Source organism: Pteropus vampyrus, unplaced genomic scaffold, assembly GCF_000151845.1.
Source record: "Pteropus vampyrus isolate Shadow unplaced genomic scaffold, Pvam_2.0 Scaffold50, whole genome shotgun sequence".
Taxonomy (NCBI): domain Eukaryota; kingdom Metazoa; phylum Chordata; class Mammalia; order Chiroptera; family Pteropodidae; genus Pteropus; species Pteropus vampyrus.
This window is the reverse complement of record NW_011888831.1, coordinates 5,102,951-5,115,725: the sequence shown is the minus strand read 5'-3', so window position 1 is coordinate 5,115,725 and position 12,775 is coordinate 5,102,951. Positions and strand designations below refer to the sequence as shown.

General features: G+C 38.3%; 1 protein-coding gene across 1 annotated transcript in view; it reads left to right on the top strand.

Annotated features, from left to right (window-relative positions):
- The first annotated feature begins 41 nt into the window (after positions 1 to 41).
- GLOD4 (glyoxalase domain containing 4) overlaps positions 42 to 12,775 on the top strand; it is an 18,810-nt gene continuing 6,076 nt past the window's right edge. Inside the window, exons 1-8 of the mRNA XM_011359898.2 lie at positions 42 to 205; positions 2,562 to 2,611; positions 3,163 to 3,283; positions 6,417 to 6,561; positions 9,313 to 9,449; positions 10,221 to 10,307; positions 10,571 to 10,684; positions 10,776 to 10,862. Coding sequence (XP_011358200.1) covers positions 116 to 205; positions 2,562 to 2,611; positions 3,163 to 3,283; positions 6,417 to 6,561; positions 9,313 to 9,449; positions 10,221 to 10,307; positions 10,571 to 10,684; positions 10,776 to 10,862 — 831 coding nt within the window. The 5' untranslated portion in view covers positions 42 to 115. The remainder of the gene's footprint in view (positions 206 to 2,561; positions 2,612 to 3,162; positions 3,284 to 6,416; positions 6,562 to 9,312; positions 9,450 to 10,220; positions 10,308 to 10,570; positions 10,685 to 10,775; positions 10,863 to 12,775) is intronic.

Sequence of the window (12,775 nt, the reverse complement as noted above, 5' to 3'; positions counted from 1 at the left end):
TACGGATTGCGTCACGAGAGCGCGCCCGCGGCAACCAGTGACGACACCAACCCCGGTGCGTCATCTGCGGGCGGTGCGGCGCTATACGCTTAACGGGCGTGTGTTGTCGGTGATCATGGTGACTCGCCGAGCTCTGCACTTCGTATTCAAAGTGGGAAACCGCTTCCAGACGGCACATTTCTATCGTGATGTCCTGGGGATGAAGGTGCAGACGGGGCCGAGGGGGGCCGACGTGCGAGGGTGGCACAGGCGGCTGAGTCGCGCCTGGCAGAGTGAAGGGAGTAATGGGTTTGTTATGAATCTCGGCCAGAACCCGGATGTCGGACCTTGGCCCCGGACTCCCCATTATCCCTATCGGGTTTTCAGCTTGGGGAAGCGTTGCAGGTCGTTGGTTGGGTTAGATTGCCTTTGAAAAGTGGCTCATGCTTATTAGTCGCTAACTACGTGCCTACACATGTCCTTTCGTTCAAAATCATTGACATTCCAGTCTAGTGAGAAAGACAGTAAATAAGTAAAAAGTTATTTAATGCTCTTCCAATGAGCAATAACTCAGTCTCTTCCGGTTTGTAGTGTTTTGGTTTAGATAAACAGTATATTGAGAACTCTGTTTCTCTCACGGATGATTTGAATGGTCTCTTTTGGATACTCAGCCTCTCTGGGTGAATGCTCCGGCTCTCCTCTTAACAGTTTAGATCTAAGTGTAAAGTCAGAACCTTTTCTCCCCTCCAGCACCCTGAAATGGCCTCTCTCCAGCCCTGAGCAGTTGTTAATCTGCATCGGTTACCTGGGTGACAAACTGGTGGAAGCTCTTGGGGGAGTTCCTGATAAGCAAGGGCTTTAGAGATGCAAACTTAATTTACTGTAGAGACAGTGCAGAAGGTGTGGAGTGCAAAGGGAGTTCCCTGAGTTCAGTCGTTTAAAAAATATATTGTCCATGTATTATGGTGCTGTGTTGATCTTCGGTGACAAAAAACAAAAATGACCCTGTACGTCTATCCTCAATTAAAACTCCTGGCCGGGGCTGGGTGGGAATGGGAGTTGGATTTGTACAAAGCTAACAGTAATGAAAGTCAAAATTTGGTAAATGACAGAAAACCAGAAAGTTCTCCCTTAATGAGACTGAAGAGTTATTGTGAAGATTAAACACGTTATTATATATGTAGCATTTGACACATTATATGTATTATGTGTTAGCTGCTATTATCGAAATAAACAGAAGGAGAAATTTAACTTCAACCTGGGTGGTCAAGATATTAATTCATGAAGACCTTGCATTTGAGTTAACCTCTAAAGATAGAATTTCCACAGACCAAGATGAGAGGGGGTAGTATACAAGGAAAACTGAAAAGTCAATGCAAAGCTAAGGTATGTTTGGGAAACATCACTAATTTTATGTGTCTTTAGCTTAGATTACTTAGTTGAAATTGAGATGGGTTATCAGGACAAATAGATTGGGATGCTTCTGACAGTATCTTGAATTCTATGCTAAGGAATTTAGATTTTTGTATCCAATAAATTGGGAGCTGTCTTACATTTTGGAACAGGGCACTGATATGATTGATCAGAGCTGCGCTTTAAGGACATAATTTTATGGTGGTCGATGTAAGAAACGTCCAAACCTGTAGAGAATTTTTATAAGAGTTTATTTGAGCCAAACTGACAACAATGCCAGGAAGCAAGATCACAAATGCTCTGGAGAATGAGTTTTGCAGTATCTATTATACATTTGGAATTAAGGAGGGAACGTAAGGAAGATTACATGAAGGAGAGAGAAAGCAAGATGGGGATTGGCTTACAGGATAGTTAACAAGATTATGTACTCTCTTGAGGGTGGTCATGCTTATGAGGGGTCTGAAAAAGAGGCTTTGCAAAAGTGTGTTAACCTAGATGCACAGAAACAATGAACAAAGATAAACCTTTTACTAAAGAAGTTATATGCGTGGGGTATGACTACCCACCATGACCTGCTCGGTTAGGAATTTATGATCAGATAACCCCGTGAGGTTACTTTCAGTCACTGGACTTGTCAGATTTATAGAGCATCTTTTTTATCCACAGTAATATTAAGGAAGGAGATCAAGAGAGATGATTTTTAATAGTCTGTGAGAAGTGATGAGTGCTTGAACTAGAGCAGCAGAAGTGAGAATCAAAAGGGAAAACAGAAACTAACATTGAGAGCCTACGGTGTACTAGGTTCTGTGTCAAATTCTTTAATAAATTATCTAACGGTCCCAGAGTTAACACAACTACTAAGTGACAGCCGGAATTCCAAACTTCTCTAGTGCTGAAGGCTACATTTTTGTTACTTACTACACAGCACTGCTTCTCAATTTAAATAGATTTCATAACTTTGCTTGGTTGCCTGGTGCTTGGTGTCGAGGCATTCTTCCTCACCTATATTACTTCTAGACTGAGAAAGACACTAAGCTTATTATCTTTTGTTTGTTTTACAAGTAAGCCTTACAAATGTCAATGTCTGTGTTTTGACATTTTAGTTTGTGCTAAATATGCTGTGTGCAGTACTAGTAAAACTTTACAATTTATTATAATTTCTTTACCAGATTCTGCGGCATGAGGAATTTGAAGAAGGCTGCAAAGCTGCCTGTAATGGGTATGACACCTTGTTTCTTAATATCTCCTATAGACTTTGAATACTTGAGAACAGAAAGCAGTTTCTCACAGTGAGTATAAGGCAATGGAATAAATTAAGGAGCCAGTAAATTAGGGAGGCAACTTCAGGAACACAAATAAGTATATCTTCTGGATGAAACAATGTCTTATCAAGTATCTCTTAAGCTTAATGGCCAAGGCAAGCTGGAAAATTCCAAGTTCTCGTGGGAATTGCATGCTTGTTGATGCATATACAAAAAAATAAATTAAGGTCAGCTTAGAGGACTGCGTTTATAGGATTCTGTCCTGTACTTTAAAGAAAAGACAAATGAATCTTTCCCTCATGTAAGTGCCAGACAGATGGTCTTTGGAGCATTTGGTGATGGGGCCCATGAGCATTGTCCACAACTGCTCTTAGCACCAGCTGTGGTCATCTCATCTTTATGGATACTTAGAGGACCAGAAGGGACTGCCTACCTCTCTGTCCCAATAGTTTTTTGGGGGAGGCCTGCCTGAAGTGGTCACTGGATTCATTTACTTATATTTTTCTAGGCCTTATGATGGGAAATGGAGTAAAACAATGGTGGGATTTGGACCTGAGGATGATCATTTTGTTGCAGAACTGACTTACAATTATGGCATCGGAGATTACAAGCTTGGCAATGACTTCATGGTAAATACCATTTTGTTACAGCTTTAGGTATGATGACTGCTGAATTGATGGCTGTGGGGTACAATTTAGTGATTAGTTTTATGATGTTTTCTATTTAAAACAAAACTGCTTGGGTACCCTGTCTCAGAGCTGGCTTCAGAATGAAATGTTTTCCCAGTGTTTAGGAATCAAACTCAAGACTTAAAGACAGCTTTGACGGAGACAAGACACCTCTAGGGGAATGACTGAACCTCGAGAGGTAAAAGACCAGAGTCATTGGTCTAGTCAGGTCCTGATCACCATCCAGAGAAATATGTTCCCTCTAGTGAAGTGTTCCTATTAGGCTGAGCGGTTACAGCCAGTCCTAGTCAGAGAAAAATCTGAGAAGGTCTTAAGGATAAAGAGAAGAACACATTCATTTGAGAATTCAGGTTATTATGCACCTAGTATAGTAATAGTATTGAGCATTTATTGAGCAGTTACTCTGTGCTAAATAGACTGTCACTGGAACCAAATACATAACAAGATTGAATAATTTTTACATATCTCTTCATGTATCTCACTAATTTACTTATTTAACAGATAGTGATTGTGACTTACTGTATGTCATGTACATTGTTAGGTCCTGGGGATACAACAGAGAATGAAGGATGTCTCTTGGCCTAAGGAGCTTCTTGTCTGGTGGGGGAAACAAGTAAAGAGATAACAAGAATACAGTGTGATAAGCACTGAGATTGGAATAAGAACAAGGGGATGTGGGAACACATAGGAGGAGTTCACAAACTATTTCTGGAGAGGCAAGAGTTTAGGGAAAGCTTCCTAGAAGTGACATCTGAGCTAGGTAAGTAGATTGGGGTGGGAGAGTGAGTGTCCTCAGCTTGTGTACAGGCCTGGAGATGAGAAGGAGCATGGCACTCAGAACTGTGAGTAGTAGCACAGTGTGGCTGGAGCTTAGTATGTGAAGAAAGGAGTGGGTAGATTTAGACTGGAGAAGTAAGCTAGGACCACATCATAGTAGGTTGTTCAGATTTCATTCTAAAAGCAGAATTAAGTCATTTTTAAACAAGAAAATGACATGATATTTGTGGTGTGCAAGAATCCACCAGGCTAGAGCATGGAGATTAGGTTGGAAGGGAGCAAGACTGGAAACGGGGAAACTAGCTCAAAGGATGAGTATAGTAAGTGACTAGTGGCTCCTTAAGTAACGTGGTAGAAGTAGGAGCTTCAGAGAAGTAGATGAATTTGAGAGATGTTTGGGAAGTAAAATTGATAGGGTTTGTTGATTCGAGTGTATGAATTTCTCCTCACTGTTCTCTTCTTTACTCTCTAAGTTTAAATTAGAGAAAAAAGAGCAAAACTGTCTTAGTGCTATCAGCATTTAACTGGCTCAAGTCAAATGTTGATTGGTGGGACTGCAGTGGGTAGAGATCATTTAGGTGGAGAACATCTTGACTGCTCCAGAATGGATCTTGCTGAGAGACTTTCATAGTAAAATATTCATGATGAAAGGCACCTTCTATGGTTTCTCAGTTCATGGAACAAAAAGAGAAACAGTTAAATAGAACTTCTATACGTATAAAGAACTCCTATACCTTAGAAAGAAAAGATTCATCGGCTCAATATATTTTTTTTAAAGGGCAAAAATTATGAACAGAAAGTTCAGAGACAAGAAATTAGAAATGTCTCTTAAACACTGAAAAAGATGTTCACCTTCTAAGCTGCCATTTGTCACCTACAAGATTAGCAAAAATAAAAAAGTATGATAACACACCGTGTTAGGAAGGATGTTGGAAAACTGCCATTCTCATACATTACTAATAAGAGTATAAATTGGTACAACCTCAGTTTGGCAGTATCAAAATAATGTGTTTACTCTTTGACCTTGCAGTTTTACATCTAAGAATTTAGTTTACATATATGTTAACAAACATGTGAGATGACTTATGTATTAAGTTATTTATTAGAGTATTTATTCATGTAACAAATATTTACTGAGTGCCTGCTGTGTGCCAGGCACTGTTCCAGGAACTTTGAATAACCAGTGAAGAAAACACAAAAATCTGTACGTGGCTGAAGAGGAGGTCCAGGGCCCAGCAGACAATAATTTATAAGTAGATTAAATAAATAAGTCATATAATATGTTATTTTAAAGGTGGTTATTATTATGAGGAAAGAATAGAGCAGAGTAAGGGAGATTGGGAGTCTGGAATAGATGACTGGTTTTAAGTACGGTGTTGAGAGAAGATGTCAGTGAGGAGCTGACATTTGAGCAAAGGCTCTAGGAGATAAAGGAGTTAGCCATGTGTATATCTTGGAGGAGAACATTCCAGGTAGAGAGAAATAGCCTGTGCAAAAGCCCTCAAACAGCTCCTGACATGTTCAAGAAAATACAGGGAGGCTAGTGTGGCCAGAATAGAGAGAGTGAGGGGAAATGGCAGGAGGTGGAGTCAGAAATGACATGGCATCAGACCTGGGCCTTTCAGAGTTTTAGGCAGAGATAAAACAACACAGGGTTGCTGTCTTAAGAAGAAAACTGTAGGGTATGTTTCAGGAAGTTTACTCTAGCCACAGAGTGGATAACGGATTGACAAGACTGGAGGCAGAGAGAGGCTGTTCCAATAATCTAAGCTAGAAAGGAGACTGGCCTTATCAGAAGGCATTAAGTGTACATTTTTAGGTATTTTAATTAGATTAAGAAATGCCTTGATAATTGGTTTAAATTTTTTTCGTTTTAAAAGCAAAAATAAAAACAAAACATCTTTAGTAGGTAGCTGGTGAGCCAAGGTAAGATGATTTCTCTGACTAGATCTTTAAAGTTAGATTATCTTTGGTATTAAACTTATCAGACTTCTCTGCCATTTGAATTTCTGTCCTATGATTCACAAAGTTTAGAGTCTTTAATTTTTATATTTTAATTTTTTTCAATTATAGTTGACATAAAATGTTATATTAGTTTCAGGTATGCAACAAAGTTTGGAACCTTTGTGGGAGAAAAACATCCAAAACCTACTTTAAAACCACTAGAGGAAAACTTTGAATGCCAGTTAAATCTTAAGTGATATGATATAAAGGCGATGCGGTTTTGTCTCATTATCTTGTTTTATAAAAGATCTGTTGTGATTATGCACTTGGATGATATTGTTGTTTGTCATAGGGTATCACACTTGCTTCCAGCCAGGCTGTCAGCAATGCCAGGAAGCTGGAGTGGCCACTCAATGAAGTTGCAGAAGGTGTTTTTGAAACTGAGGCCCCAGGAGGATATAAGTTTTATCTGCAGAATCGCAGTCCACTTCAATCAGGTAAATTATACAAAGAAAAGCCCTCTGTCTAAAGGCATTTTGATGGAAGGAGAAAGGGAACTGGATTTCTTTCTTCTGTGGAGTCTTTCAGTATTAACGTAACATGTCTTTCCCAAGCCAATGTTGTTATTTGTTCTCTGAGAAATTATATTCTCTTATTAGAACTTATAATTATAAGAGATCTAGATTGGTTCTGTTCTACTGGTAATGTAGCTATTTAGGATGCTTTTTCTGTTGTGAATAACAGAAAGCCCAACTCAAACTAGCTTGAATAAGAAAATTTTTTAGCTCACAGAGCAGGCATTCTATAGGTAAGAAAGATTTCGGAGTTAGTCGATGAGGCAGCTCAGAAGTGGCATCAAGAAACCAAATTTTCTCTTTCTATTCTTTTGTCCGCAGGGGTCCACTTCTCCTAGAGCCAGTTTCCTTCACAGTTGTATGGTGGGTGCCAGTAGCAGTTGGGGCTGCATACTCCTACATTCTCTTCTGGTAGGAGAGGGAAATAGCGACTTCCTTTTGCTCTTTTTTAAGATCAGAGAAAAAAAAAAAAAGCAGAGCAAAACTTTCCTAGAATCTTCCAGCAAACTTCCTAGTCAGATTGGATTCACATGCCTGCTTCCGAACCATTCATGGGCAAGAGAAATAGGATTATCCTTAGGCCAGTTAATCCTATCTCTCCAGCTGGGGTCAGTCTTCGAAACTATAGTGCCCACCACATTGACTGCCACAGGGAGCAGGGAAGAAACTGCATGACGTGTTTTGTTTACAGTAGTCATCCTCATCATATGTGTACTTAATTCCTGCAAATTCTGGTACCTGCTCTGCCCAAAAATACTGGTGAATAGCAAGGACAATTCTGCTTTCTGCTTCACTCAGTGAACATATGCCCCCAAGTGGACTTGAGATGGAAGGCATATTTCTCTTTCCTCTTCTGGTCCCGGATGCCCCTCATACTGAGTCTCATTATTGTGTTCAATGCTACTTGCTTCTTATCTGGAGCTCAGCAAAAGACAGAGCGATCCGTTCCACTGTGGAAGGTTAGACTGGTGCTGTGGGACTTACTGAGAGATGGTATTTCTGTACTTCATTAATAGTTTAAGGGACTTTTATGATGACTTTATTGATAGGTGGTGGTTACATTATATACTAACATTAAAACTTAACTCCTGCCACTAATTCCACTGTACATTTTTTCTCGAATCCTGTTTCAATATATAAATAGTGGAAAGCCCCACAATCCTAAGGTGTTTTTGTCCTTTGGAATGATACTACCCCAAGGCATTAATTTCTGGTTGGTAATATAGTCAGATCTATCGGTCTAGCTGGTGTCCATCCTTCCTTTGAATCACTCACTTTTTGTGTAGCTTCACCCACTTGTTACCATTCCTGCCCCTGCATCCCTTCTGAGTCTGCTGGGATTTGTTGATTTCTCAATGAACAGGGAAAACTAAAATGGCCTGCCAGGGACAGACCTGTGGGAAACACCTTGCCTTAGTCATGGCATTGCTATTCTAGCAAATGGGACTAAGGCAGTGAAAATGGAAGAATGTATTGAATTTATTATAGTCAGGTATAGACTTGGAACAGCTCTTCAGAAAGTCACTTTATAATATAAAAGTTTCCAATAATGTTAAATATTTTGGTATAATTGTTGTTCATTTTTTAAAAAAATAGATTTTTTTTTTCCCCAGACGGATGGGGGGGAAAAAAAAAAAGGAAACAGTACTTGTATATCCGGAGACAACTACTGTTAACATTATAGGGTATATTATTCCAATCTTTTTTCAAAAGTGAATATATAATTAAATTTTTTTTTTCAGATTCCATTATATTATATCGTAGGAAGATAAACAGTTCTCTATTGTCAGATCTTTGTGTTGTCCCTAGTGTTTCATTGTTATGGGCAACACTGTGTTGAATGTCTGTGCAGAAGGCCCTTCATGCATTCAATTAGTTCTTTAATTGCTGAAAATGGGATTTCTCTTTCAAAAGCAGTGTACATTTTTTAGTCTTTTGATATATTCTGTCAAATTGTTGCCCAGAAGTGGACTAATTTACACTTTACTGATATTAATTATATGATTGTGATTTTTCTCTTGCACTATCACAGTGTTCTGAACTTTTTTATCACAAAATGTTTTATTTTAATTCTAATTTATTTGATTGTTTGTGAGGTTGAACTTTTTTTTATATGATCATTGACCATTCCAATTCTTTCTTTTGTGGATTACTGCTCTGTGCCTTTTGCTTAGGATGTTCTTCTTTTCCTGTTAATGTTTAAAGGTGATTTAAATATTAAAGACTCTGTCATATATGTTGCAAAAACTAGTTCTTACTTTGTTGTTTATTCTTTAATTTTTGTTGTGATTCTTTTTTGCCTTTTATTGTCTAGGAGTTTTCCATTTCACGTAATTAACCACTTTTTCTTCATGGTTTTTGTATCTTGTTCAGGTTATTAAAAAAAGAAAAAAAACTTTCTCCACCCCAAAATTGTATAATCACCTGTTTTTAGTATTTTTATAGTTTCATTCTTTAAACTTAATCCTTTAACCCATCAGGAATGTATTTTGCCATTTAGTTTAAAGGTATAACTTTTAGTGGCATTTATTGAATAATGTGCCCCTTTGTACTGACTTAAAATCCCTTTCTTATCATAAACTAAATTCTTACGTATACCTGAGCCTGTTTTGGTTTTTCTGTTCTATTTCATTGCACTGAACTATCTATTTCTGCTATTTTACTACCCTACAGATCCTGTATTAAAAGTAACTCTAGCAGTGTCTGATCTTCAGAAGTCCTTGAACTACTGGTCTAATCTACTGGGAATGAAAATTTATGAAAAAGATGAAGAGAAGCAAAGAGCGTTGCTGGGTTATGCTGATAACCAAGTGAGTGTTCTTGGAGAGAAATAATCTGTTACTTTGAGTTTGACTTATAAATGAGGTTAAATGAAGGTTATTCCCATAATTTCTTCATAGTGATTCAATATTTAAACAGATAAACAGAAGAAAAAAAATGGTGATAACCTCACCGCCCAGATATTACCTTTGTTTAAATTTGGGGCTATATCCTTTCAGAAGTGGAATTGCTGAGTCAGAAGAGATGTAGACAAGATTTAATGCTGTAATGATATGTATTTTTATCTTTTTCTTTTTTAAAATAACCTAGCATTTGAGTATGACTTAGTCCTTGAATTTTGACCTAGCAGATCTATTCCTAGGAATTTATTTTACAGACATACTCATAGATGTTCACAAGGAACTGTGTACAAGGTTTTCTGTTGCAGTATTATTTGTAATAACAAAATATAATCTAAATGTCCTATGGATTTGAGGAATAGTTTAGTAATTTGTGGTTCATTGTAAAATGGATTACTGTGCAGTTATCAAAAAGAATGAGGTGAGTCTTTACAGGCTGGTATGGTAACATTAATTGGAGAAAAACGAGGGACAGAATGTATAAATTATGCTGCCATTTGTGTAAAAAAGGTATATGCATGCCATGTGTCTAGAAAGATACACAGGAAACCCTGACTGGTTGCCTCTGGGGTGAGAGTAGGAGGATAGCTTAGTTTTTATTTTATTCCTTTAGTACTCTGAATTTTTTTTTACCACTTAACCTTTTCCAAAAAATAAACCCACTTTCTTATTTCTTTTCAGTGTAAGCTGGAGCTACAGGGCATCAAGGGTGCAGTTGATCATGCATCAGCTTTTGGAAGAATTGCCTTCTCTTGCCCCAAAAAAGAGGTAATGTTTGGTACCAGATCTATTGTTTTAAGTTCTGTGACTGGCTAGTGCAACTGCAAAGAGCCTTGGGCCCCCTTCTTCAGGTACGTTATGAATATGTCTCTGGCATCAAGTTCAACAGTTATTTCAAGAGTGTCTAATAAAATCAAACAAGTGTCATCTGGGTTCTTCGTGGTTGATCTGATATTCCTCTAGGGCTGGTAAGGACCACGGCATCAGAATGGTATGTAACCTATAGTTCACTTTTCCTTTTTGTTTTCAAGTTGCCAGACTTAGAAGACTTGATGAAAAGGGAGAACCAGAAAATTCTGACTCCCCTGGTGAGTCTGGATACCCCAGGGAAAGCAACAGTACAGGTGGTCATTCTGGCCGACCCTGTAAGTATTACTCAGGAAGGGGACGGGCTACACCAGGGGTTTCTTTTCAGGCATCTTTTTGCCTAATTTCTTTTTGCCTTTATTGGTATAGGATGGACATGAAATTTGCTTTGTGGGGGATGAAGCATTTCGAGAACTTTCTAAGATGGATCCAAAGGGAAGGAAATTGTTGGATGACGTGAGTCTCATTTCTAAATTTATATCACCATAGGCCCGAGGAGGGTGGCGTTAAGTGTGGATGGGGAAGGGCCAAAGCAACAGGGGCCAGTTCTCACTATCAGAACCATATCCTTTTGCTGTTGGGGTGACTTTTGAGCCAGGGACGGTGTCTTCATTGCCACCTATATGGCTCTTACCTGAGTGCAGCATCTGTGCTTTCCCACTACCTCAGGCTGCCTTGGGGAACCATTACTGCATCATTACTTTGCTCAGTGAATGGAAATGCCTGGATACCATCCCTCCTCACTTCCGTAGCTCTTTTGGTCATCTCTTCTCCAATTTCTAGCATCATTCTCTTCCTCTCTAGTGAATTGTTCTCATTAGCATACAAACAAGTTTTAATGTCTTCTATCTTTGAAAAATCTTTTATTTATCCCACATCCTTTCTCCAAATTTCTTTTTAAAAACCTGCCTACACATTGTTTCTACTTCTTGCCTCTCATTCACACTTCAGTCTCTTCTGCAGTGGCTCCTGTCACTCAGTGAAACGCTCATTTTGACTTCGTCACTGACTTCCATATTGCCCAATTCAGCAGTTACTTTTCTATCCTCATCAGCAGTCTTTCAGCAGCATCCAAACAATTGTTCATTATTGTACCCCAGCTTCTAGCTCATACCTGGTAAGTAGTAGGCATACTCTATTGAATACTCTATTGATGATTAAGGAATCAATCTGTTCCAGTTCTGTCACTTAATATCTATGCGACTGACCTTAAGCAATGTACTTAATTTCTCTAAATTTCATTTTTCTTATCTAAAATTTTGAGAAAATAAGATTATCCTTCTTGTAATAGGATCGTCGTATAGTTTAAAGAGCTTGCCACAGTGTTGAAATAAAACGTACACTCAATATTAATAAAGTAGGAAATGTCTAGAAAATATCATGTTTGTAAATTTTACTGTAGAGAAAATAGAATCTCAGGCCACCTTTCAGTTGGCAGATTTGCTAGACTCTTTCCTTGGTCTTTCATATCACTGGCCAACTTCCTCCTCTTTCGAGCTCTCTTCTCTTTTGGTGTTAAGAGATCCTGCCGTTTTCGTATCTCTTTGCTAGCTTCTCCTCAGTCACAGGCACCTCTGTGTGTGTCTGATGTCAAAATGATTTTACTCACGGTCGTACTTCAGCTCATTTTTATTCTCACTTCTACGTTATTTCTTTTCTCTGAGTAGGAGTTACCTACTACGCTGGTTACCTCTGCTCTGAGCTTCAACCATCATCTTTTCTCTGACTTCCTAATTTTAAGTTCCTATTTCTCCCCGAGTTCCAAACAAGTACTTTCTGTTGTTGTTACTGAGGTAATATATGCATAGAATTTAAGTGTACAAAAATTTGATGTTCAGTATGGTGAGTTTTGACAGTTATACAATCACTACTCAAAATATAGAACATTTTCATCACTACAGAAAGTTATGCCCATTTTTAGTTAGTTCCCACCCCCACCTCCCAGAGACAACTTCTATTCTGATTTCTATCATATTACTTTGTCTGTCCTTGGACTTCATATAAATGGAATCATTCAGTAGGTATTTTTTTGCGTGGGTCTGGCTTCTTTCACTCAATATAACATTTTTGAGATTCCTCCCTGTGACTGCACACATCAGAGTTTGTTTCTTTTATTGCCGAGTGGTATTCAGTTTTATGAATATAACAATTGACTTATCCATTCTTCCAGTGGTGGACATTTAAGTTGGTTTCATATTTTTATCTATTGTAAAGGAAGACTGCTGTGAACCTTCTTGTGTAAATTTTCTTGTAGCCATGTTTCATTTCTCTTGGGTGAATACCTTGGAGTGGAATTGCTTTTACTTTATAAGAAACTGCCAGTCATCCAAAGCGATTGAACCATTTTACACTCCTATCAGCCATGTCAT